Below are 24817 nucleotides of genomic sequence, written 5' to 3'. Positions count from 1 at the left end.
ATGCAAACCACCACAACAGAAGTGACGAATCCATAACAATTATGATCCACCACTACCCACGGTGTCCTCTTTGAAAGATATTTGGTGATGAACAACAATAAAGCATTATACTCATTAGAACATGTACGTAAAGCACAGAACACATTGAGTTGGACTATTTTCATAAAGCAACAATTATTTGTGAATATATTTTATTTCTCATCTCTGTGCCCTTTGTCAATGTGCCCTCAGTACCAACGTCTCAGTTGGAGACAGCCCATTCCACTGCAAAGCTGCAAAAGCCCAGCAGATCGTTTACTCTGTAAGTGTTTCAAACGATTCATTTTTCATTATGCCAAGGGGTCTTTGTCTTACGTTGGACTGTATTAACAGTAGAGGGCGCATTTTGCCAACAGTACACACAGCTACTTGCCGAACGTGCACCCTGGTAACTAGGAACTGGAACTGCATGTGTGTGTATGTACATATATATATATATATATATATATATATATATATATATATGTATATATAATATACACATACATACATACATACATACATACATACACATACACACACTAACTTTTGTACTTTTGATGTGTGCAACATTTTTCATAACTATTTTAACATGACAAAGGGTAGTGATATGTCCAAAGCAGCCCACCCCCCACCATGTGAAATGGAGCGGATCGGTAGTGGAATAGGTAACGCCTTGTTGTATTGCCTTTGCTGGCGTGGGTTTAATTCCGACTATTTCGAGTGGAAATTTCCACACCCTGCAGCAGAGTGGTGACCTGTCCAGAATTTGGTTCTTGGTTCTTTGCCACAGCAATGTTCACAACTTGCTGAGAACACACTGCTCTATCAAGAGTGAGCCTCCACCACCACCAATTTATAACCTTCATTTTTCAAATTATGACAACATGGCAGTTAGAGGGAACCTTGTCTTGTTTATAAAATGGGTTGAAATACATTTTGTGGTTTTTCATGCTGTTTTCTCAACTTTCATTTGATTATAAAACTTGAAACGTCTGACACCTACTATTTTTAATTCTTTGAACGGCGAGTCTCTTTTACTTTGACACTGACTTCAGTGGCCCTCAGACCTAATTATACCATGCCATTTTTACTGCAATGAATTGTGGGATACAGCCATGGCCATTTTATTTCAATAAGACATTAGACTGGTCTTAAAGGAGAGAGACATCAATGGTACTATTTTACCATGGTTGGTGATTGCTGACAGACAACCAGCCTGATCTGGCAAGAATTAAGAACCAAAACTCCAGAAAATGAAGTGCGATTTGGCTGCTTCACTTTCTAAGCTCAAGGATGTCATTACTTTTAAGTTAACCCTGTCGATTTACAAATGACTGAAAAAAGGAATTATAGCGTAATGATAACATGTGACATATATTCGTAGGATTATAATGAAGAACAAAAAAGGACCGCCTTTAGAGGCCATTTTTCACCACAGAGCAGGGCTTGGCCCCTTTTTTTGGCACCGTGGTCCGCTTTTTGAAGCAATGTTTTACGGCTTGATGCTCTTCCTGCCGCCAACCCTGTTAGTCGCCTCTTGCGACACACAGGGAATTACCAGTGAACTGGTCCTCAATTTGCCGACCTCGGAAGGATGACAGGCTGAGTCAACCCCCCTGGCGTTAATTCAGCGATCGACCGGGATTCGAACCCAGGATCCTCGGATCCCAAGCCGGCACTCTAACTGCTAAGCCAACACCAAGCTCCATAGGATTATAAAGGTCATAGAATATTCACCTTTTTTATCAGGAACTCAAGTCGGTAATCCACTTTTGCCTTTTGATATATATATTTTTAAACAACGTAAATATATACTGCAGCCATTTTTTTTCTAGAAGAAATTGTGCGTTTTTTTTTTTACTTGTATTTTTTATTCCATTTTGTTTCACAGGTGCTTTGTGTGTTGGTAGGAGAGAAATGACAAAGCTATGATTCTACTAACATAACATGAATCGAATTTTGTGCACATGTTGCAGCTTCTGGTTCAAATCATTGAAATTGTGCATTCAGTTACAAATTCGTGAAGTACTTACAAAACGTACTTGCACTTTAGGATGAGAGCTATTTTAAAGCTTAAATTACAACATTAGACGAGTAAGTTCAAATTCCGGATGGCCGAGCGGTACACTCGCTCGTCTCTAAGCCGTATAGTCTGGGTTCGAATCTCGACCCAGTTATTAACTCATCCCGGTGTTTCACAGGCAGAGTGATTCATCCATGTGTTTTTTGTCCATTGGAGGGACGTTAAACTGGGCATCCCTGTCTTTCAGCATTAGTTGGACGTTAACGATCGCACGGTATCTTCCTGAAGAGTAGGCGAGCTATCGCTAACGCCATGAGCAAATTCCAAAATTCCTGCTCTGACTACTGCTGGGAAGGCAACTTGGCAAACTACCCAGTACAACTCCTGCAAAGAAACTGCTTTGGCAGTGCCTCTGGGCAGAACACCAGAATAAATTGTCAAATTACGAATAATAGGAATAGTCAAATTGATATTTCTTACATATTTTAAATGCTGATTTGATGCATTCGAAATTCCTTTTACTGTTCAAATAACTGACCGATGTCCTTGCTCTTTCTTGAAGTTTTGTATAACTTTAAAAAAAATTTTTTTTTGAAATGTCCACTTTTTGGATATATTGCTGACCACCTTTCTTTGTGAGGACTGAGGACCCTTACTTAGTTTAACATTTCAAGTTTTTTGGGCAATCTGTCCTACTTCAAACAGAACAACCATTGTAAATTATGTTTGATGTTCTTTATTCAGGCTATTTTCATACATCTCAACTTTGCTTTCCTTCACATGAACTGAGATTCTGTTTTAATGAGCAAATAATGAAAACAACTTTTTGTGGACCCCCCTCACCGCCTCAAAATAATGTGCTCCTTACCTGGAGGTGGTGGAAGGTTGCACTTTCCCCAGATTGAGCCATGGGGAACTGTCGTGTTTACACTGGATAAGATATGAAATTTGATTTTGTCCTGGAAACTGCAAATCCTTCTTATGGCAGGACCACCCAAATATCAGTGAGTTGTTTAAAAAACAAACATACTTTTTAAAGTTATTTTGAAAGATTGACCCTTTGTAGAGTGCATACGATCCATCAATATAACGGAGGTTAACAGGAAGGCAGGGGCAGCACACGTTTAATTGTTGGTACTGCTGCCTCTCCAAGTTAACGGAATGGTTTGAAGTAAGAAAAGTAATTCCAACATTAAGCTGTAAAAGGTTTACCAAAAAGGATAATGATAAAAATGTAAATGGTACAGCAGAGGTGTGTGATGATTTTCTACTTTTGAGATTGTGGTTGAAGAATGTTTGCAGGTGATATGTTTGGTAAAATGATCAGGCAGACCTGGTTACTGTAATTACCTCTACCACCAAAGGTGGATGGACGCTATGTTTTCACCCCTGTCTGTCTGTCTATTTGTTTACAGGATATCTGAAAAAGTTAGGTATGTGACAAGGACGAAATTATTATATGTTGGCCAAGATCCGATTCGGATCTGGATCTGAGAACGTTTTGTGATTCTTCACCATTGAGAGATTGGGGCAAAAAAAACGGTATATAGCACGAGATCTCAAAAAGTTATGTCCTTGTCAATCAAAATCGAAGTCCTTGTCACACACACGACCGGTCCACCAAGTTTCGTCCAAATCTGTCCACAACTTTTTGAGATATCGTGCTCTGTATAGTTTTTGGCCCGATCTCCCTATGGTGAAGAATCACTTAAAAAATTATTGTGGCCGGATCCGACTCCGGATCTTCATCAAAATCTAATCATTTCGTCCTTGTCGCATACGCCACATCTCTGCCAAATTTTGTCCGAATCCGTCCACTACTTTTTGAGATATTTTGTTCTCAAACGGAAGGACAGACAGACAGACAGACAAACAAACTGACCTAAACTGACCTAAACTGACCTAAACTGACCTAAACAGACCAAACAGAAACAGACAGGGGTGAAAACATAACCTACATCCACCTTTGGTGGCGGAGGTAATGATACAACCTATATGATTTTAAAAATAGTACTGGTAGAGGAGGGCTTACTCTCTCTCTCTCTTTTTGTTATGTACAATAACATCCCTAATGTGCATAGCATAAATGCAGAGACAGGACAGCATGCTTTATATCTAAATCTGAAGGAAAGCATCCTCTGAGATGCACCATCTCTTGCTGCTTCTATATCAGGTCAGCATTTTTAAAGTTTAATCCATGAAGATGGGGTGAATCCAACCAGCATAGCTCATTGATGAGGCCATCCTATGCCCCCTCTCCAATGCCATTTTCATTTTCAACTTTAAGTTTGTTTTTTTTGGTATTGTTGTTACTCCCGCTAGGGAGTAGTGTGTGTGTGTGTGTGTGTGTGTGTGTGTGTGTGTGTGTGTGTGTGTGTGTGTGTGTGTGTGTGTGTGTGTGTGTGTGTGTGTGCGTGCGTGCGCGCGCGCGCGCGCGCGCGTATGTGCATTCGTATGTTCGTGTGTTTGTGAACAAGATATCTGGAAAAGTTCTGAACGGATTTGGATGAAAGTTGGTGGGATGATTGCCCTTGGGATAAGGAAGAATTAATTAGTTTTTGGTGAAGCTCAGGATATTATTCCAGATCCAGGAATTTTTATTGGGAATGATGATTTCTTAAATGATGTTTTTCTCTTTTAATTCCGAGATATATCAAAATACATTATCTGACAGTTAGGGCCTACTTTCTTTTTTATTTATTGTTTTGGGGAGAGGGGATGTTAAACAAAACGTATTATTCCAACTTGACCCACGGCGGGAGTATGGGCTCCACTGAGTGGCGTACGAGTTTTGCTATATTTTGCCACATAATGTAAAATTTGACTGATGGTTGGGGTGTGCATATTTTATGACTATCTGAATCCATGTTGAGCTCTGGCTGAAATTGATATTGTGATTTCTGTGGGATGTTCTGAGATCAGGCTTTGTTTCTTTTTTCATCTCATCCCCTTCCTCCCTCCCCCTCCCCAATTTTCTTTCCATCCCCACACCGTTTATAAAAAAAAACTTCGTCAAACACTGTTAAAAAATTATCATGCCGTGTTCTCCCTCCATGAGATTCAATATTGCTTTGGCGCCATCTTTAGAGGAACGACCTCAATGGTGATCACACCTTTTGTGAATGTGACCACACCTTTGTGAATGTGATCACGCCTAACTTTCTGAAGTCTCTTCACGATCATTTGATTTGTATTCAAGTCAGCCACTGATCTGTGATTATGCTAAATGCAAGCAAAGACTAGCTTGAATATATATATGAATGATCGTTTTAAGGCGATTTTCCCCGCCATAGTGGGGGTTAGCCTTGCGGGCCCCATGACAATCATGGTTCCCTGTTTGAGGCAATGTTTTTATGGCCGGATGCCCTTCCTGACGCCAACCCTTGGACGCCTTTTACGATGCGCAGGGATACGGTGTTCCTATTCTAAACCGGGGTACACACCGGGATCATTCATCCCAGCAAGCTGGTACTCAATTTGCCGACCTCGGAAGGATGACAGGCTGAGTCAACCCCCCTGGTGTTAATTCAGCGATCGACCGGGATTCAAACCCAGGATCCTAGGATCCCAAGCCAGTACCCTAACCGCTAAGCCAACACCAGCTAGGCTTTATTAAAAAATGTGGAAAGTCAAGCTGTAAAGTTGATCTTTCATGACTTGTTGAAAATGATGTGTAACTGCCACCAGATTATGACTTGTAGCGCTGCAGGCAGTCTGTGCAAAAAAAAGTTTCCTTTGTGCAGATTAAGCACCCAGCTGCGGTATTTGGAGTACCGAATTCGCTGTTACCAACACCGGGAATTAAATGCCATCTCAGCGAAATATTTTGTCACCAAAACATTTCTGGCAATTGCAAGAATACTCAGAGAAATGTTTGGCACCATTATTTTTACATCATTTTGTTCCCAGTTGAAGTAAGCATCGTGAAAACTCTCAAATCTGAATTATTCCAAAATCGAACAATGTTCGAACTTCCGCACATCTGTAAATTCAAACTTCCTAGAAAAATGGCGTTTCCGTTTTTGAAGTCTCCCGCTCCGTAGTCTGATGTGCTGACATAGCCTATACCTTGTCATATTTATTTGAACCTGTTGATGGTGTTATTCCATCCTTTTTCAAGGTATTTCTATGATTTTTGCCTTATTCTGCTCTCATAATGTCGTCCAACAAGCGTCCATGTGATCGTGCTGAGTCTGGTGGTGTGAATATGAAGCGTGTCACATTTGCCATCAGAGAAAGTTGAAATTCTACAGAAATTAGATAAAGGCGAGTAGGTGTGTAACCTGTGGGGGAGCACTATGGTGTTAGTTACAACACTATTTGATATAACAAGAATGATTGCATGTTGGTCACAACCTTCGCCAAAATCTGGTAACGGGTCGATTGGGAAACGCGCATTTAAAGCACTCTTAAAAGATGAACAGCGAGATTGGGAAACACACATTTAATGTGCTATTAAAAGATTAACTTGACACCTCTTATCCATGTCACCCCCACCACGGTTATATCAGAACTAGCTGATTCGTCACACGGTCAGGAATTGTTTAACCCCAATATGGGACCGTTAAAAAATTATGTAACGCTTTTTTTATTTTAGTAATTTGTGTGACGTAACGCTTGATTTCCATGTATTCTTAATTTACTGTGCGTTCTGACGGGCCTGATTAAACATTTCTGTGTTTCGACATATGATTAGATTTTTTTGGGGTCCCTCATCATGAATATCGCTCGACTCAAACAAAGCCAATGGAAATGTGACACAGCAAACCCGGGCAGTGCATAATCAGCAGTGGCCAACAGGGCTACTGTCTTAGGCCCACCAGAAAACCAAGATGGTGGCCATATAAATTCGTCTTTGTGATATGGTGGGTGGAGTCAAGCGCAGATGTTGGTGTGGTCTGGCAGCTGTCTGACCAATGGGTGCACATTTCATAAAACAACCCCCAACAATAATAACAACAACAACAACACAAGCAGCAGCAATGTGATGCTCTTGTAGACCTGTGACCTGTGACATGTCGCAGGTAAAAAGGCAGCATGATAAGCTGTTAAAGTTTTACACTAATAGTGCTTCAAATAAGACCATGAAATGTTTTCTATAATATGTATTCACATATATTTGCATTACATACAAATAACATTTTAAAAAGTACATTGAGTATTCTATAACTCTACTTCGAAAGTTTTTTATTTTATTTTTTATTTTATTTTTTTTGTATGCAAGATCGAGGCTCGTGTAAGAATTAACATTAATGACAAAAACAAAACAAACAAAAAAAGGGACACATCTATCTATAATTCCAGTAATCTCTGTGTGTTTGTTTGTTTGTACGTTTGTACGTTTGTTTGTCTGTGACCGCTGTTTCTCGACAACCACGGGTCCGATATACTTTAAACTTGCCAGGTATATTGCTGGGGACCCGAGGATGTGCCTTTTCAAGGTTTGAAATTAATCGGACAAGTACTTACCGAGCTATGGCGATTTAGCCGTTCGCCGTTCGCTTTGGCGTTGCGAATGGACCAAACCATTGCATGTAAATAGAGGGGGGGGTTCTGTGGTCGTTGCGAATGGACCAAACCATTCATGTAAATAGAGGGGGGGGGGGGGGTTCTGTGGTCGTTACTGCCACGTGGTTTCAAAGTTTTTTTTTGTTGTTGTTGTTTGCACGCATGTTTTTTTGCACCCACGTACGGGCACGCCCTAGGATGTTTACACACACACACCCCTACACAAATTTTTTTTTTTTTTTTTTTTGGCAAGGAACGGGCACCCACGTACGGGCACGTCCTAGCTTATATATAGTACGGGCATGCCCTAGTTAGACGAAATAAAGGGAGCGGGAGACAAGATGGGGAGAGAGGGAAGCACACAAGTACAACATTTGAGAGCAGGGACATTGGGAGATCTGTGGGAGGGAGAAAGCTTGGGGGGAGGAGGTGTGGGAAGGGGGGTGGGGGGTGAGAGGTAAAAAAAACACATGGACAGAGCTAGCACTTCCAGGAAAGAAGTCGGTATTTCAGAAAAGTGGATCTGGGGTGAATTGACAGGGGTAGAAAAGATCAAGATTTTGGATGGGGGAAGATAAGAGTTGGTGGGGAACAGCTGTTTTAAAGACCTGGAGGGATGAGTTGGATTGAAGAGAGTGAGGGAGTTTGTTCCAGAGGCGGGAGAAAAGAGGAATGAAAGAGTGAAGGTGAGCAGAGAGTCTTGATTTTGGCAGTTTCACCAGAAGAGGGCAGCAGGCAGATCTTGCGTGACCTGTAGGAGTATTTGTGGGACAGAGCACAGACAGGGCTGGGGGGTCTAGGCCAGAGAGGAGTTGGCAGAAGACAGAAAGACCACCAACATAACCTGCCTGTGGTGAGTGAGTGAAAGGCCCTCAGAGTTAGCGAACTCTGAAGTTGTGAAAAAAACTCTAAAGTTGAGTTAAAAACTCTTAGAGTTAAACTCTAAAGTTGTGAAATCTACATAACAAAGTAGGACTGTTTGTCTGCCTGTGTGTGTGTCTGTCCTCAAATTACTCCCTCAGTTTTGGGGTTCATCCGCCAGACTTTGTATAACCTTTTGGTGTTCCCAGCAGGTATCCTAAGGTGGGTGGGAGGTTTCATACATTTCTCAGTATAATTATGATTTCGAGTTCCTGCACAAATGTGCTCTCACTCCGCATGTAAACTCATTCATGGTTTCGGGAATTAGCAGTTTCGTAATTTACCGCATGAAGAAACATTTGCTGGTTTGGTAATCAATACCTATAAAAGGGAAAAATGTCTCTCTCTCTCTCTCTGTCTGTCTCTGTCTCTGTCTCTGTCTCTGTCTCTCTCGCTTCCTCTGTCTCTGTGTCTCTGTCTCTGTGTCTCTGTGTCTCTGTCTCTCTGTCTCTGTGTCTCTGTGTCTCTGTCTCTCTGTCTCTGTGTCTCTGTGTTTTTATCTGTTTTAGGCATGGCCACATCATTAAAGTTACAACTTTGTGTGTGGAGGGGGGGGGGGGGGGGATGGGACATAGGTTATGTGGCCGCCGCCTCACATGGGGGTGTTGGAGGCGGGTTTTTATTTATTTATTTATTTTCGTATACAGAGTCGAGGCTCATGTAAGAGCTAACACATTACACACTAAAACATGCATGGACTCATAAAACATACAATAAATAGAGGGATCGGGAGACAGGAGGGTGAAAGGGGTTGGGGGGGGAATGCAAATTTTCTTTGTAAATGTGTGCCGTGTAGCGCCACCCGGTGGTGGTTGCAGAGGGTTTTTACAATTTCCTTTTCTACCTGGGCAATGCTGAGGTTAAAGCACTCTTCACACAGGTAAATTTGTCGTCGTCCCTTCTCCCACCCTGCCCAAAATGGAGGGGCCTGTCTACGCACCCCTCCCCTCAAAAATATATACGAGTATATACTGTATATCTCTCCCCTGCCTCTCCCCTCTTACTCCCTCTCCCCTCCTTCACCCTCTCTTCTCCTCTCCTCACTCTCCCCCTTTCTCCCCTTTCTCCCCCTTCTCCCCCTTCTCCCCCTTCTCCCCCTTCTCTGCCTTCCCCTCCCCCTCCACCCCCCCTCTCCCTTACCAGCTTGAAAATGGGAACAACATGGGAACAAAATAAATGCGAACAAAAAAATAATCGCTCGATAGTGCCTAAGCTTTTTTAAATTAATGACAGTTATATACAAGTACACATTCGCATAGATAAATACAAAACAATCACCAGACATTTGAATACAAATAAATCAAACCATTGGGGAAGTGTACGAAGTTGGTAGTATGCCTTTTTCTTCTTCCTGATCGGCATCACCCACCAGCATATAGATGAACCCCCTTCCTCCCATGCTTCCCCCCTCCCCTCCTCCCCTCCCCATCCCCCCTGCTCCCCCCCCCCCCCTTCTCCCCTCTCCACCCCTCCCCTCCCTCTCCCTTCCCCTCTTCCTATCTCTTTCCCAACCCCTCCAACACTTCCCCTCCCTCTACTACCCGACCTGTCCCTTTCCCCCTCCCCCTACTCCTATCCTACCCATCCCATTCCCCTCCCTCTACCCCTCCCCGGGCAACACCAAGTACTTCAGCTAGTATCTCAATAAAATAGTGATTTTTTTTTTGTTTCTACCCGTACAATGCCCGATTTTTATTTTTGCTATTTTTCTGTAACAACCCATTTCCTTCATCATGTGGCACATAAGATCCAATCCCTCCTTCCCAGCCAACACCATCACCATCATTATTGTTATCACTTTCATCATCATCATTAAAGGTACATATATTTTACAAATTACTACTCCCACAGTTTGGGGCCAGCCCCACCAAATTTTCTGTGCAGCTTTTGGGGTCCCTGCACATGTCGTATATTTGGTGGGAGTTTCATAAAATTCTCAAAACAGTTTTTGGAGACTTTGGGCTCCCACCAGTGTGTGGCACGGGTGCCTTGCTCATGTTTCATATTCTAAAATCCCCAAAATTCTGCAATCCGAATTCTGCTCATTCCCAAGGAATTCGTATTTGAGACTTTTCACCGATATAACGTTTACATAACATTGTCATGGATGTACGCTCAGAAAGGGACTGCTTCAAAATTGCTTTCTTTACGATTGATGACGCTTGTGACAGATGCGACATCATGTCACGAAATCCAAAGTTTATCTCAAAGATGATGATTTGAGCAACAATGGAATACTACCTTTTAGGAAGGGCGATGTCTGCGACGTAGAATGAATGTTTAATTTCATCAAATTTAAGTTGACAAGTATGTTTATCACCATGGGAAACAGTTTGACTGACATTTGGAGTGCTTGTCCTTCAGCAGAACAAAGAGGCTACTTTTTGCCGTGACGAAGGGCCAACGCTCGAAATGTCACCTGCACCTGGTTTCCCCCGGTGATAAAGATAGCCGAGTCAATCATTTAGTTGATGAAATCCATCATTGATAATTTGAGCAGTTTTTATTTATGTATTTATTTCCTCCAGTACAAAATCCTTGCATCTCAATCACAGTGGAGGTAAGAGTTGCTTGTAATATTTTCACAAGGAATATGCCATGAATAGTTTTCTTTATTACCTCCGCCATCATTGGTGGATGGAGGTTATGTTTTCACCCCTGTCTGTCTGTCCGTTTGTGAACAAAATATCTCAAAGTTGTGGACAGATTCGGATGAAATTTGGCAGAGATGTGTAGCGTATGTGCAAGGACGAAATGATCAGATTTTGGTGAGGATTCGGATCCGCTTACGAGAATTTTTAAAAGTGATTCTTCACCATTGGGAGAAATGGCCAAAACGATACATCGGAGGATATCTCAAGAAGTTGTGGATGGATTTGGACGAAACTTGGTGGACCGGTTGGATGTCTGACACGGACGATTCGATTCGATTTTGGTGAAGATCTGAATATGGATTCGGATATGAGTATTTAACTTTTAAGTGATTCTTCACCATTGAGTGATCGGGCCAAAAACGATACATAGCAGGATATCTCAAAAAGTTATGGATGGATTTGGACGAAACCTGGTGGCCTGGTTGTGTATGTGACAAGGAAGAATCGATTCAGTTTTGGTGAAGATCCGGATCCGGCTACGAGAATGGATATGGCCAAAACGATACATAGCAGGATATCTCAAAAATGTATGGATGGATTTGGACGAAACATGGTGAACTGGTTGGGTGTCTGACAAGGACGATTCGATTCGATTTTGGTGAAGATCTGAATCTGAATATGGATTTGGATATTTGTGAATTATTTAACTTTTAAGTGAATCTTCACTATTGGGAGATAGGGCCAAAAACGATATAGCAGGATATCTCAAAAATGTATGGATGGATCTGGACGAAACTTGGTGGACTGGTTGGGTGTGTGACAAGGAAGAATCGATTCAATTTTGGTGAAGATCCGGATCCGGATCCAGCTGATAGAATTTTTAAAGTGATTCTTCACCATTGAGTGATATGGCCAACCAGGTGGAGGTATGCTCTCTTCTGAGTGCCGTTCTAGTTTGTTTGTTTTTTGATTTGAACAAATACCTTTCATATCAGTTTTGTGCTTTTCTGACAAAACTGTTTTTGCACATGATGCTGGCTTATCATCAAAAGGAGAAGAGGTATCAAAGCATTTCCGTGTGGAAACCTTTAAACAGGGCTTTGATTACTGACAAACACAAGCCTTGTACGAATAGAAGGTAAAAGCGTGATTTGGAAGCCATCGAGCCTGTCGGGGTTGTCACGTGGGATTGAATTACAAATATTCCCATAAATTAAGCTGGCCATGGTTGATGGTATCCTTCCAGCAAGGAGGACAATATTTAGCTTCATGTTTGTGCCCATGGAAGATGGAATTTGTAATCTGACCAAACACATTGGCGACTTTGTTTTTATTTTTATTTTTTTATTTTTTGGTCGGAGCAAGGCTTTCTCGGTGTGACATGGGATCATGCAGGGGTTGTCGGTCGTCACATGGCCTTGGCTGCTGAGAGCCTGCTCGGTGGGAGTCGCTGATCAATGAAAACTGATTGAGGACATTTTATGTTGCTACCAATGCGAGAAGCGAGCGGTCGAATTGATCCTCGTATTTGGGACCAAATTGTTTGAGATGTGTCTCTCTAATGGTTGATCTTCGTGGCAGGGTCGGTGGTCTTGCGTGTGGTTGTTTTGTACTTTCTTAATATTTTGCTCCCAGTCAAAACCTAATAGCAGATGGGGTCTGCTTCCAGTTCGCCGACGATAACCTCGCTGAGCCGATGATGGGAAGTATTCCTTTGCAAAATGGACGGGGAGCTTGGAGAATGGAGAGAATAGAGTATGGGGATCGAGGTGGGGGTAAGTGGAAGAGGAGGTCGGATTAGTGGTGGGAGGCAGCCGTGAGAGGAGAGGGAGAGCCGAGCGTGACAAATACGACCCAATTAGGGTGGCAGCTCTGCGCGTCTCGCCGCGCCTGATTAGCGGCTCGGAATAGCGTCCGCAGACCGCGTTAGCATTCCGCGCGCGCGGCCAAGCCGTGCTAATTAGCGAGCTTTTAATTGCCGCCTCGTTACGGGGTGAAGTCCGCACTCTGAGCTGCCCTGAAATCCCCTCGTCCTCTTTCCAATCCTCCAGTCAACCCCACGTGTTGTTTTCATATCCCTTCTGCTTTTCCTTCCTGGGATGGGGTGGTGGGGGTGGTGACATGAACCGAGCGACTGAGTGGGAACGAGGAAGATAGAAGGAAAGCCGGGGTCCTAGCCCTGACCCCGTTCCCCTTTCTTTCCCCTGGCGCGGAGGGAGCGCAAAGCGCCAGCCGTCCGACATATCGATGCTGGCGTGGCTGGAATACCGCTGTCGCTCCCGCATGATAAATTGGTTCGGGCGAAAGCGTCATTCGGCTTCTGCCTGTGGAACGAGGAGCTCTGTGCGCATCTACCATTCCTGCTGCAATCCCTCCTTGACTTTGCTCGGGTATAATAATTTTCTTTCTTTTTTTTTCTTCTTTTTTTTTTGCCCCTTTTTAAGGCCATTTTCCCTGCTAGAGCAGGGGTTAGCCTTGTGGGCCCCATGACAATCATCATGGTTTCCTTTTTGAGGCAATGTTTTTATGGCCGGATGCCCTTCCTGACGCCAACCCTTTAGTCGCCTCTTACGACACGCAGGGATACGGTGTACCTATTCTAAACCGGGGCACACACCTTTCTCCCCACAACGATTTTTGGCTTCACTGCATTGGGTTGTGGGAGTGCTTCGGTTTTGGCTTCGGAAGACTGCATGGACGCTTAATAAATTCTCCACCAACGAAAAAAGCTCAACTTTTAAAGTAACGCTTGCCATCAATTTCCCAAAAGTTGCTGGAAACGAATATCACTTTGGAAGCAAAATCAAATAGTGTATCAAGTGTGGTTACAATAAAAAATGTGCATCCAAAAACTTGCTGAAATTAGCTACAATAGATAGTCCAAGGCACATCAACAGTTTCATTGTCTTTATTTTCAAAACAATATATATATATATATATAGACATCAATGCACTGGCTGCATTTGTCCTTCAAACTTTAAAATTGAGGTTTCAGCCACGTCTCGGTTACTTCAGTCAGTTCCTCGTCATCGGGCAATCGACTGCCGGGCAGGTGGGACTTCAAATGTCGAAACAGATAATAGTAATACTTACTGGGGGGACAGGTCTGCCTGCGGAAGCGAGGTCAAGCTGCCCGAAGCCACAGTCATGAATTGCGTACTGGGGAACACAGACTTTGGGCACACGCACATTGTTGTGAACTTTAGTCAACATCTGTTTGTATTTGTCCTTAACAGCCTGCCAAATTTTTATTTAATGAATTTCACATAATATTAGCAATCAATTATTTAGGTTTTTGTGTGTTGTGATTCCCATTGTATTCCAAACAAGAAAGGGCATAGATTGCAGACCTTCACCAGGATGTGTTTTTCGTGGTCTTTAATGCTAATGTGTTAACAAATATGGCGGCCATCCACGTGACCGATGTCATAATTTTATTTTCTCCACCAATTTATCCGTAAATGACACTCAATAAATTTAATTTTGATCGGATGTACTCTTCTACTTCGAATTATGACGTCATAATGGAGAAACCCATGACATCATTAGCACATGTTATTCCCCATGGAGAGTTCTTTTCAATGAGCCAGGTCTCAATTTTTTCTATGCAGCGCTTTCGGAGATATAGAGGTGCAAAGTTTTTCGTTTTTTCCAAGATGGTGCCCATACCCCATACCACATGACCTATGACGTCATAATTATCATTTAAAAATTATACAGGAGGAGGTGCACCTATGGTGAAAATTTCCTGTCAATCAGACCACCTGTTGCAGAGAAAATCTTATTTATTCTGTGCGGACAAAAATAGACAGACAAATAGACAGACAAATAGACAGACGAGCAGACAGACGAGCAGACAGACGAGCAGACAGACGAGCAGACAGACGAGGAGACTGACGAGGAGACTGACGAGGAGACTGACGAGGAGACTGACGAGGAGACTGACGAGGAGACTGACGACGAGACTGACGACGAGACTGACGAGGAGACTGACGAGGAGACTGACGAGGAGACTGACGAGGAGACTGACGAGGAGACTGACGAGGAGACTGACGAGGAGACTGACGAGGAGACTGACGAGGAGACTGACGAGGAGACTGACGAGGAGACTGACGAGGAGACTGACGGACAGAGAAACGGACTCGAATGCAATACCCTCTCTTCTGGCGAGGGTAACTAGAATGGTACTCGATAGAGAGCATACTTCCGCCAGGCTGAACAGTTTGTTTTGTATCGCACTAATCGGCCAGGTCTGGATTCCTAAACGACTCATCACCCAAGTTTAGTCATAACTTATCCATGACTTTTTTAAAAAGCATGTTGTATATCGCTTTTCTCCCGATCTCTCAATGGTGGAGAATCACTTGCAAATTAAATAATTCTCGTGTCCGAATCCATATTTCGATCTTCATCAAAATCGAATCGATTAGTCCTTGTCACACACCCAACCGGTCCACCAAGTTTCATCTAAATTCGTCCATAAACTTTTGAGATATTCTGCTACATATTGTTTTTGGGCCTATCTCCCAATGGTGAAGAACCACTTTAAAAATTCTACTGGCCAGATTCGAATCCGGATCTTCACCAAAATCTAATAATTTTGTCCTTGTCACATAAACTTCATCTCTGCCAAATTTCGTCCGAATCCGTCAAATCCGTCAACAACTTTTTGAGATATCTTATTTACAGACAAACAAACGGACAAACAGACAGGGGTGACAAATAAACCTCCATCCACCTTTGGTGGCGGAGGTAAAAATATATGCTTTTCAAAGAAAGGAGGAATAAAAAGAAAATTAAGCATTAAGAAAAAGGAGATACATGAGAATTGAAAAACTATAATTAGGAAGGTTGTGTGAATTTTTGAAAGTGTCGAGTTTCCCAGTTAAGCATCATTTCTAAAGGACGTTTGATCACCAAAAGTCCTCTGAGTGCAAGGAACTACCAGGGGATTTTGTTCATCCGTGGCTTTCTTACAGATGTGCAAAGTATGATTGGATCTGAAATATGGGCACGACCCAAATCCTTTGTTTTATCGGTTAGCAGCAATATCTAATTGTGTATTCTAGTATACTGGAAAACAAGAAAGTGTGTTAAGTATTGGAGTGGTGTGATAAATTTATGGGCTTGAACTTTGAGCCTCGCTGACTTTTTATGCCTCCGCCCCCAAAAGTGGCTGGAGCCATTATGTTTGTCTGTCTGTCCATACGTCCGTCCCGTCCGTACGGGCTAAACCTCGTTTTTCTGAGAAATCACATGTCCGATTGATACGTAACTTTGAGTGTGGGATTGGAACCCATGCAGGATGTTTTGTGATAATTGTGGTCATAGGTCACGTGGTATGGCAGACACCTTTGATTAAACTCAAATAATTCAAAAATTTATTTATTGGAGAATTTTGACACTTGGCACATTGTTAAGTACTCCCAATGGGAAACAAAAGCATGACAATGATGACATCATCAGTCCAGCCATAAATATTTTAATCGAATGCCTCATCCTAAAAATCTGAAATTGCATGCACATGATCAATGATCCATTTGTCTTGAAATATTAAATTTATGACATCATGGTTTGGCAGCCATATTGGATTGAAGGAAAATATTAAATAATAATATCTCTGAAACCGCTTTACCCTATTGATGAGATATTTTACAAATGTTATCTAACGCCATTGTTGCATACAGTTTGAAAATTATGATGTCATCGGTCACGTGGTTTAGCAGCCATCTTGGATAGAAAATCGAACCTTATCTGATCATCACAAAACTTCACAAACGTGATCCCCTACCCATACATATGCAGAGTGTACATTTTCGATGTCATATGTCACGTGGTTTAGCAGCCATATTGGCTTCAAAGCCTATATTTAAAAAAAAATCCCTTCTCCAAAAACGCTTCACCGTTCGACGTGAAATCTGTCCTGTGGTAAAAATGATACTTCAAAACAGCTGAAGGGATTTAAACCAAACTTGTTTATTTTTCGGGCAATGAACGAGGGCATCTATCCATTGTCACGGGCAGGGACTACATGGAGGCATATTGGCGACAGTCACATTGCTCTAGTTTGGATAAGTTGCCGTGGCTTCAGAAAAGAGACAGAGATTGAGCCAGATATGAAATAGCAGGATTTTTATTTTTCTGCAACAGCAAGGTTAAATTGACAGTGGGGTAGTGGGGCAACAATTGGGCACAACGAGAGGATAAACGAACAGGAAAGGAAAATAGATAGATAAGGAGATGGAACACTAAAATCAGCAAGTAAGAGGGTTCAGTTGGGAAGGGTTAATGGGGATAAAATATTGTGGGTCAGGATGGGGGATGACACGAGGGGAAGGTGCACTGCCTGCTTGAAACCCTGGAGATAAGAGTGTGACAACAGTCTTGGCAAGGCGGTTCCATAGATGGAAGAAGTTAGGAATAAGAGTTGAGGTGTGCAGTAATGCTGGATTTTGCTAATTTAACCTGGAGTGGTTACTGGGAGAATGCGTGCATCCTGGAGTTATTGGGGAGGGTCAGAGGACAGAGCAAAGGGATCAATATTGGACAGACAACCGAGCTACGTGCGATGTGAGAGCAACAGGCTTTGTGTTTCGGCATCATCACAGAAGATTCCAATAGTTTTGAAACCTTAAATCCACAGAATCCAGGAGAGAGATGTGATGCGGAAGTGCCAAGACCATAGTGGAGAGCAGCACTACATTCAGCTATGGATAATGGCTTTTTAGATCGAGTCATTGATTTTCCAAGGAAAGACTTCAATTACCCAATCCGTGGCTGGGTTTTATTTGCATCTCTGAAAGCCGAGGTCATCTTGTCAGCTGAGGTTGGGGAACAAAGGTTTTTTTTGGGGTGGGGGTGATTATCCTTTGTGCTACCAGTGCCTGGATTTCAATTTGGTTTGAGGATGCGAGTGGTGAAGCTGCATTTATCCACGTTGGACAGTTAGAGATGTTCTTGTCATGATGCCAGTCATTCCTGTCATTTGTGAGTGCTAGGTTTTAGGAGACCCATCTTGTTAATATATTGGCCATGCATAAGCATCGTGGGCGATTGTGAAAACGCTGCCTTGAGAAATCCCAAGTTTTGTGAATATTTTAGTGACTTAAACGTGACAATCCTTCATGATGAATCCCTCGACTTGGGGAAACAAACAAATCAATTAAAGCCTACACCTTTGTATAGCATATATAAAATAAAAAAAAACCCCAGGATTGTGAGCCAAACCTGTTGCTATAACCTTTTGAGAGCCCCTGCTATTAATAAGTAACATGTAATCTGTAAAACCATATTTGACCGATACCCTGTTTTTTTAATGTTCTGTTAATTATATTTATATATATATATATATATATATATATATATATATATATATATATATATATAAAAAACACAGTTTGTGTGTGTATGTTACCGATAGACTCCGAAACGGAGAGGCTCACGTACTTGATATTTGGCACGGACATGGCCATTGAGCCTGGGAAGGACGGCCTACAGAAAAGTATTTGACGAGATCCATATTTTTTATTCATATTTACCTCAGCGCATTTCAGCAAGGAACATTACACACGGAATCTCAGCCGGTGCCAGAGCAGCTCGCTGATTCGCTCAGAGCGATCACGTGATGTTCCATCCTCGCTGTCAGACCACTGAACGGAAAATATATAGAATGACCATTGCAATTCATACCACACAGGTGGAGATGCAGCTACCGGGCGCCTGCAACTATCAGGGTTGGCACTCGATGCTGGGCGATGGTGATTTCCGTCACGCGTTTGCACGTATTTCAGAGCGAAAAGCGATTGCGTTTTTTCACCTTTTGTGCGATCGTGTTTTGTGTCGATTTTTGTCGATTTTGTGCGATATGAATTAAACGTCTTTGAAACAGCTGCGAAACGGCTTTCCACAACCCTTCCTTAACCGATTGGAGCAGTATATTGCCGCACAAAGTGGCATTTTAACAGTTGTCTCGCTTTTAAAATCTGGGACACGTTCAAAACAAACGAGATCCGCGAAGCGAGTTGGTCGAGTCGTGCTAACCAAGATGGCGACACGGCGGCTACACTTTTCACGGAGTATGAGCGTTCTATATATGTTCAATTCAGTGCGCCAGAATCGCTCACGTACTTGATTTTTGGCATAGACATGGCCATTGGGCCTTCACGGTGTAATTTGTGCGAGGCCTTTGTCCGAATGAGTTTGAGTCGAGAGGGCGAATGTACGGGTATCCCTTCCCCTGCCCGGCAACGCCAGCACTGGAGGGCGTCATAGGATCGGTGAGTCTCTGAAATCCGCTTCGTGCTGTTCTTGCGAAGATGCAGGACGATGTCGCGATTGTTGGACTACTCTCCTACCATGAGAACTGCAACGTCATTGTTGATTGGCCCTCCCCTTCCTCCCCTCCCCTTCCCCTCCCCCCTCTCCCTCCCCTCCCCTTCCCCTCCCCCCTCTCCCTCCCCTTCCCTCCCCTCACCCTTCCTCCTCCCCCCTCCATCCTCCCCTTCCCCCCTCCCCTTCCCCCCTCCCCTTCCCCCCTCCCCTTCCCCCCTCCCCTTCCCCCCTCCCATTCCCCCCTCCCATTCCCCCCTCCCATTCCCCCCTGCCCTTCCCCCATCCCCTTCCCCCATCCCCTTCCCCCTCCCCTTCCTCCTCCCCTTCCCCCGCCTCCCTCCTCCCCTCCCCCCTTCCTTCCCCCCTCCTCCCTTCCCCCTCCCCTTCACCCCTCCCCTTCACCCCTCCCCCTCCTCTTCCTCCTCCCCTTCCCCACCTCCCTCCTCCCCTTCCCCCTCCCTCCTCCCCCTCCCTTTCCCCCCTCCCTTTCCCCCCTCCCTTTCCCCCTCCCTTTCCCCCCTCCCCCTCCCCTCCCCCCTCCCCTCCCCTCGCCTTCCCACCCCCTTGCCTCCCCCTCCCCTACCCCCTCCCCTTCCTCCCCCCTCCCCCCCCTCTCCTCCACTCCCCTTCCCCCTCCCCCCGTTCCCCTCCCCTCCCCCGCCCAGCAATGCCGGGTACTTCTGCGAGTATATATTGTTGCGGATCTCAGCGCCGGCCTTTTCCCTTTACCAAGCGGGGATTAGTCCCCTTGTCTTTTACTAGCCGACGGGACCCGGGACCTATGACGTCACTCCTGGACAGCGCGAAGTAGGGTCATAGGACTAATCACTAATACCTAAGTTTCGCGCCGCCCAGAAACGAGGAAATAAGCCCCGCCCGAATCACGGGTGTTGGTGGAAACGCCGAGCGGTAGCGAACCCGTGATCCGAGCCGTTATCAAAGACTAAACCCGATCCAAGCGTTCCATAATCGTGCCACACTTACCCAATGGAGGAAATGACCTAAACGGTCGAATTTGGGAAGAAAAGGAATAACAGAATTTATTTCCACTTTGTACAATAAAGAAGAAGAAGAATACACAGTGCAGCCTTAAACAGTCTTCACTTATCCCTGGACAAACGGGCCCGTCACACTCAGACACACTCACACGGGTTGCAGACGAACAGGTCAATGGTCCAGGGATGGCGTCCAGGCAGCTCTTCCTCCGGTCCCCAACTCGCACCGCGAAGGAGACGAACAAAGACGGCAGGAGCTCTCCACGTGTCGTTCTTGCGCACGGGATTATCACTGGGCAAATGGTAGGCTGTCTTTTGCGGTTACACTTGCGGCTCAGCCGCGTACATAATAAACGGATAGTTCGTAATAGTCCAATAAACGCGAGCAATGCGCTTCTCAATCAAGGCTCGAAACTGTCGTGTGCATGCCAGCCCTCTTAATGCAGTTCTCACACGAGTGCTCCGGATCAGTTCTCATACACAGCGCAATTCACCCCACGAGTCCTCTGCGAGCAAGTCCTTCTCTTAGCTCAACTCAGACCTGCGCATCCCTTTTCATCTCTCCACTTGCATGCGAGTCCTTTCAATACCAATGCCTGGCTCCAGGCCTTTGTAAGTGCCTCTCCCTTCTCATCTCTCAACTCATATCTCAACTACTCGTGCCGACAAGTCCTGTTCAAGGGCTTTGTGCGCTGGCTTGTATAGCCTTGCCCAGTGAACCCTCTCGAACTTACTAGACGCTCTGTACCACGCCCTATCAAGACATGCCCTCTCAGCCCTGGTTGGCTGTTGCTCTTACCGTCACCGCCTTCTGACGTGCTGCTTGTCACGGCCACACCCCAACCTCGCACTCCTCCCTTTTTTCAGGCCTACCTCGTGTCACTTGGCTAGTTCGAGTGAGAAAAAGGCAGCTAATGCTGCTGGCAGCCAAAGTGTAACAAACTGCTGCGGGTAGCCCAAAGCGTAACAAATTGAGGGATGCCAAATGGGGCGCGGGATCGAGTTTGCCCATGATGAAAATGAAGGGTGGCCGCCAAGTTGAAAAGGACCGAAGCTTATTTCTTTACACAACGCAGATGTCACAAGGGAAATGGCCTACTCTTACACATACCATGACATAACTAATTCTAATGGGCCTACGTGTTGCTTGTGGACTAACTATGGGGGGCAAACCTTTAACCTTTAATGATGTTATATGTACAATCTCAAAACCTCAACTATATATTGTTACGGTACGCGGTTAAGGATGGTATGTTTGCCGAGCGGAGGCTCCGCGACCGAACAGTTGTTCCCCGGCTAAACCCGATTCACCCAAACGTTGGCCGTATCGCGCCACAGATATTCAATGGGGAAAAGACTAAGACGACGAATGCAAAGAGGAAGAAGAAGACGTACAGAAGAGTAACGGGGTTTATTATTTACACACACATAAGCAAAAAGAGCAGTCACGGGTATTTACAGCGGACATGAAAAAGCAGGTAACACAGTGCAAATTACTAGCTTATACTGACTTAGTTTACTACCCAGGACAGCACGAACAGAACAAACTCACGTACGCAAATGGATGGAAGGGTAGGAATCGTTTGGAGGGATGAGCAGGTGGGATCACAGGGCACAGCGAGCAGGTCCACTCCGGGCGGGAAGCGAGGAGCCGGCAGCTCCTTGTATTCGGCTTCACAGCGCACTCCGGCAGGGTCACTCGGCTGGTTGAAACGGGCTGGCTGAAGCGGCTCTTTGTCAAAGGCTTTTCGTATCTCTCACGCAACTCCGGTGCAACTCTGAACTCTCTCCCGGTGGACTGCCAACCCTCTTACGCACCTGGACTCATCTGCCGTATCCCTCGTGTAGCTTGTCCCAGCGATCGTCGCACCCTTCTGTCCAAACCTTCAGCGTGGGTCTGACACGCCCTCTTCGGTTTCGGTACCGCCCTCCCCCCCCGTGCTCTGTTTCGTGACCTTGTATGGTAATCCCACGGGCTTGTCCCTTATTTGGGCTTGGCGCCGACGGCACGCCCCTCGTGGCGAGCCACGGGCTTGTTTCCTTATTTGGGCATGGGGCAGAACAGCCCCGCCCTTCGTGGCACGCCCTGGGCTTGCCTCTCCCTGGCGACCCCGCCCCTCCTGTTCAAACAGAGCACGGAGCACATATTCACTATCGCAGCGAAATGAGAGGGCGTGCACCCCACGCTTGTGAACTGCTTTACCCACAGATGGAGAGTTTGGCTGGGAAATGGAATTATTGAAGGGGAGCTATTCTTAATTGATTCGGTGCAATGGAGTATTATTTTAATGGAAGACAACGCCTTACCCTAAAACACATAATAAGATATAAGCTACTGAACAAGGGTTTTATCGTGTCCTTCAATGTGGTGTTTCATGGAATTTACTACCGGGACGTCCTTTTTACCTTTACACAACTCTGGAGGCAGGAGGGGCCATATTCAACCAATGTTCATCACCATTTCCAATATAATACAACACAATCAAAAAAAATGCAATCCTCATCCGCAACAATATATATATATATATGTGTGTGTGTGTGTGTGTGTGTGTGTGTGTGTGTGTGTGTGTGTGTGTGTGTGTGTGTGTGTGTGTGTGTGTGTGTGTGTGTGTGTATATGTATGTACACAACAACAACAGGCATTTTACGGCCATTTTCCCTGCAAGAGCGGGGGTTAGCCTTGCGGTCCCCATGACAATGTTCTCCATTTTGCCCTATTTTCTGCATCTCCCCTTGTTCACCCCCTTGCCCCGCATTTCTTCTTCGACCATCTTTAGCCGAGTCTTTCTCGGTCTTCCCCGTCCTCTACTTCCTTCTACATTCATTTCCATCACTCTTCTCAACCAGTCACTTTCATCCTTCCTCAACACATGACCAAACCATCTCAACCTGTTTCTCTTCACAGCATCCATCACATGCTCTATTCCCATCATCTTTCGCAATTCATCATTTGTCTTCCTCTCTCTCAACGATACTCCGCACATCCACCGAACCATTCGCATTTCCACCCTTTCCAGCCTTCGTTGCTGCTCGACCTTCATTACCCATGTCTCGCTCCCATAAATCATAACACTTCTCACACATGCAGCATACATCTTTCCCTTCAGCTTCAACGACACTCCCCTCCTCGTCAGCACGCCACTCAGTTCCCGAAACTTCTTCCATGCACATCTCACTTGACCAACCGTTGCCAAGTCTGATCCACCTTCTCCATTCAGCATGTATCCGAGGTAACAAAATGTTTTCACACCTTCCAGCTTCACACCATCTCCAAGATCCAACTCAACATTTCCTTCATCTGCAGCTCCCTCTGTGCACACCTTACACTTGAATGTAGCTGCCACACTGGTTAATGACCCTCTCAAACCCTGTATATGTTAATGACCCTGTATATATATATATATATATATATATATATATATATATATATATATATATATATATATATATATATATATATATATATATATATATATATATATATATTTTTTTTTTCACACTTAGCCCCTTGCAGGAATTTGATTCCTGTTTATAAAATTGTGTATGTATGTATATGTATGTGTCTATGTATGTTTATATGTGTGTATGTATGTGTTTATGTACATATATATGCATATGTAATTATGTGTATGTATGTATGTATGTATATATTGTTACGTGCTCCTCCCCAACCCCCGGTCACGGTGTACCTCCGAGCCCCGAGAGGAGTCACGGCAGAAAAATGTGTTATTCTGTATGTCAAAGATTAATGGTGAAGCCACACCAATTGTTACAAACAAACAAATATTGTATTAAGATCACACAAGAATAACAGTACAACAACAATAGTAATCAATTGTCCAACCAATATATATTTCCTATGATGGTACCATCAGGTTCGTACAATATAACTCGCTGTGCTCCAAGTGAGCGAAAAGAAGAAGATTCCCAATGTCTCTAATCCCGGCTTCAAGCCAAAGTTGATTCCGGCTTCAAGCCAAAGTCAATCCGCTCCAGTAATCGTCAGAACGATGTCGAATCGAGCCCAGAATCCCGTTCGGATGACAGTCACAGTCACGCGGCCAAAGCTGCACAAAGGTGCCCTCAAGGCGACGGGGAAATCCAAAGGCGCCCTCCAGGCGACTGGGAAATCACACCCTCGGGGTATGGACGTTCCACGGCTCACAGTCGGCGAACCGCAAATTAACCTTCAAAAGCCACGTTGCGCGCACACACACACACACACACACACACACACACACACACACACACACACACACACACACACACACACACACACACACACACACACCAGATTGACGTCTGAATGCGGTGAAAATGGTTGAAGCGAGATGTAACCTTGAGTGAAGCGCAGGTACTGCGCGAGTCAAAATGGCCGACAGCCCGTTCTCGAGGCGTAACGGCGCGACAATGATTCTCCTCGG

At 44.5% G+C, this 24817-nt stretch overlaps 1 protein-coding gene across 2 annotated transcripts in view; it reads left to right on the top strand.

Moving 5' to 3' along the window:
• The window catches only part of LOC137432432 (inorganic pyrophosphatase-like), a 283251-nt gene that overhangs the window by 121536 nt on the left and 136898 nt on the right, over positions 1–24817 (top strand). For both annotated transcript variants that reach the window (XM_078783203.1, XM_078783204.1), the window contains one exon: positions 232–301. In XM_078783203.1, the coding sequence (XP_078639329.1) occupies positions 232–301 (70 nt within the window). The remainder of the gene's footprint in view (positions 1–231; positions 302–24817) is intronic.

The sequence above is a fragment of the Myxine glutinosa genome, chromosome 8 (genome assembly GCF_964187855.1).
Source record: "Myxine glutinosa chromosome 8, kmMyxGlut1.1, whole genome shotgun sequence".
NCBI classification, from domain to species: Eukaryota; Metazoa; Chordata; class Myxini; order Myxiniformes; family Myxinidae; genus Myxine; species Myxine glutinosa.
This window is presented reverse-complemented; position numbering and strand designations above follow the sequence as displayed.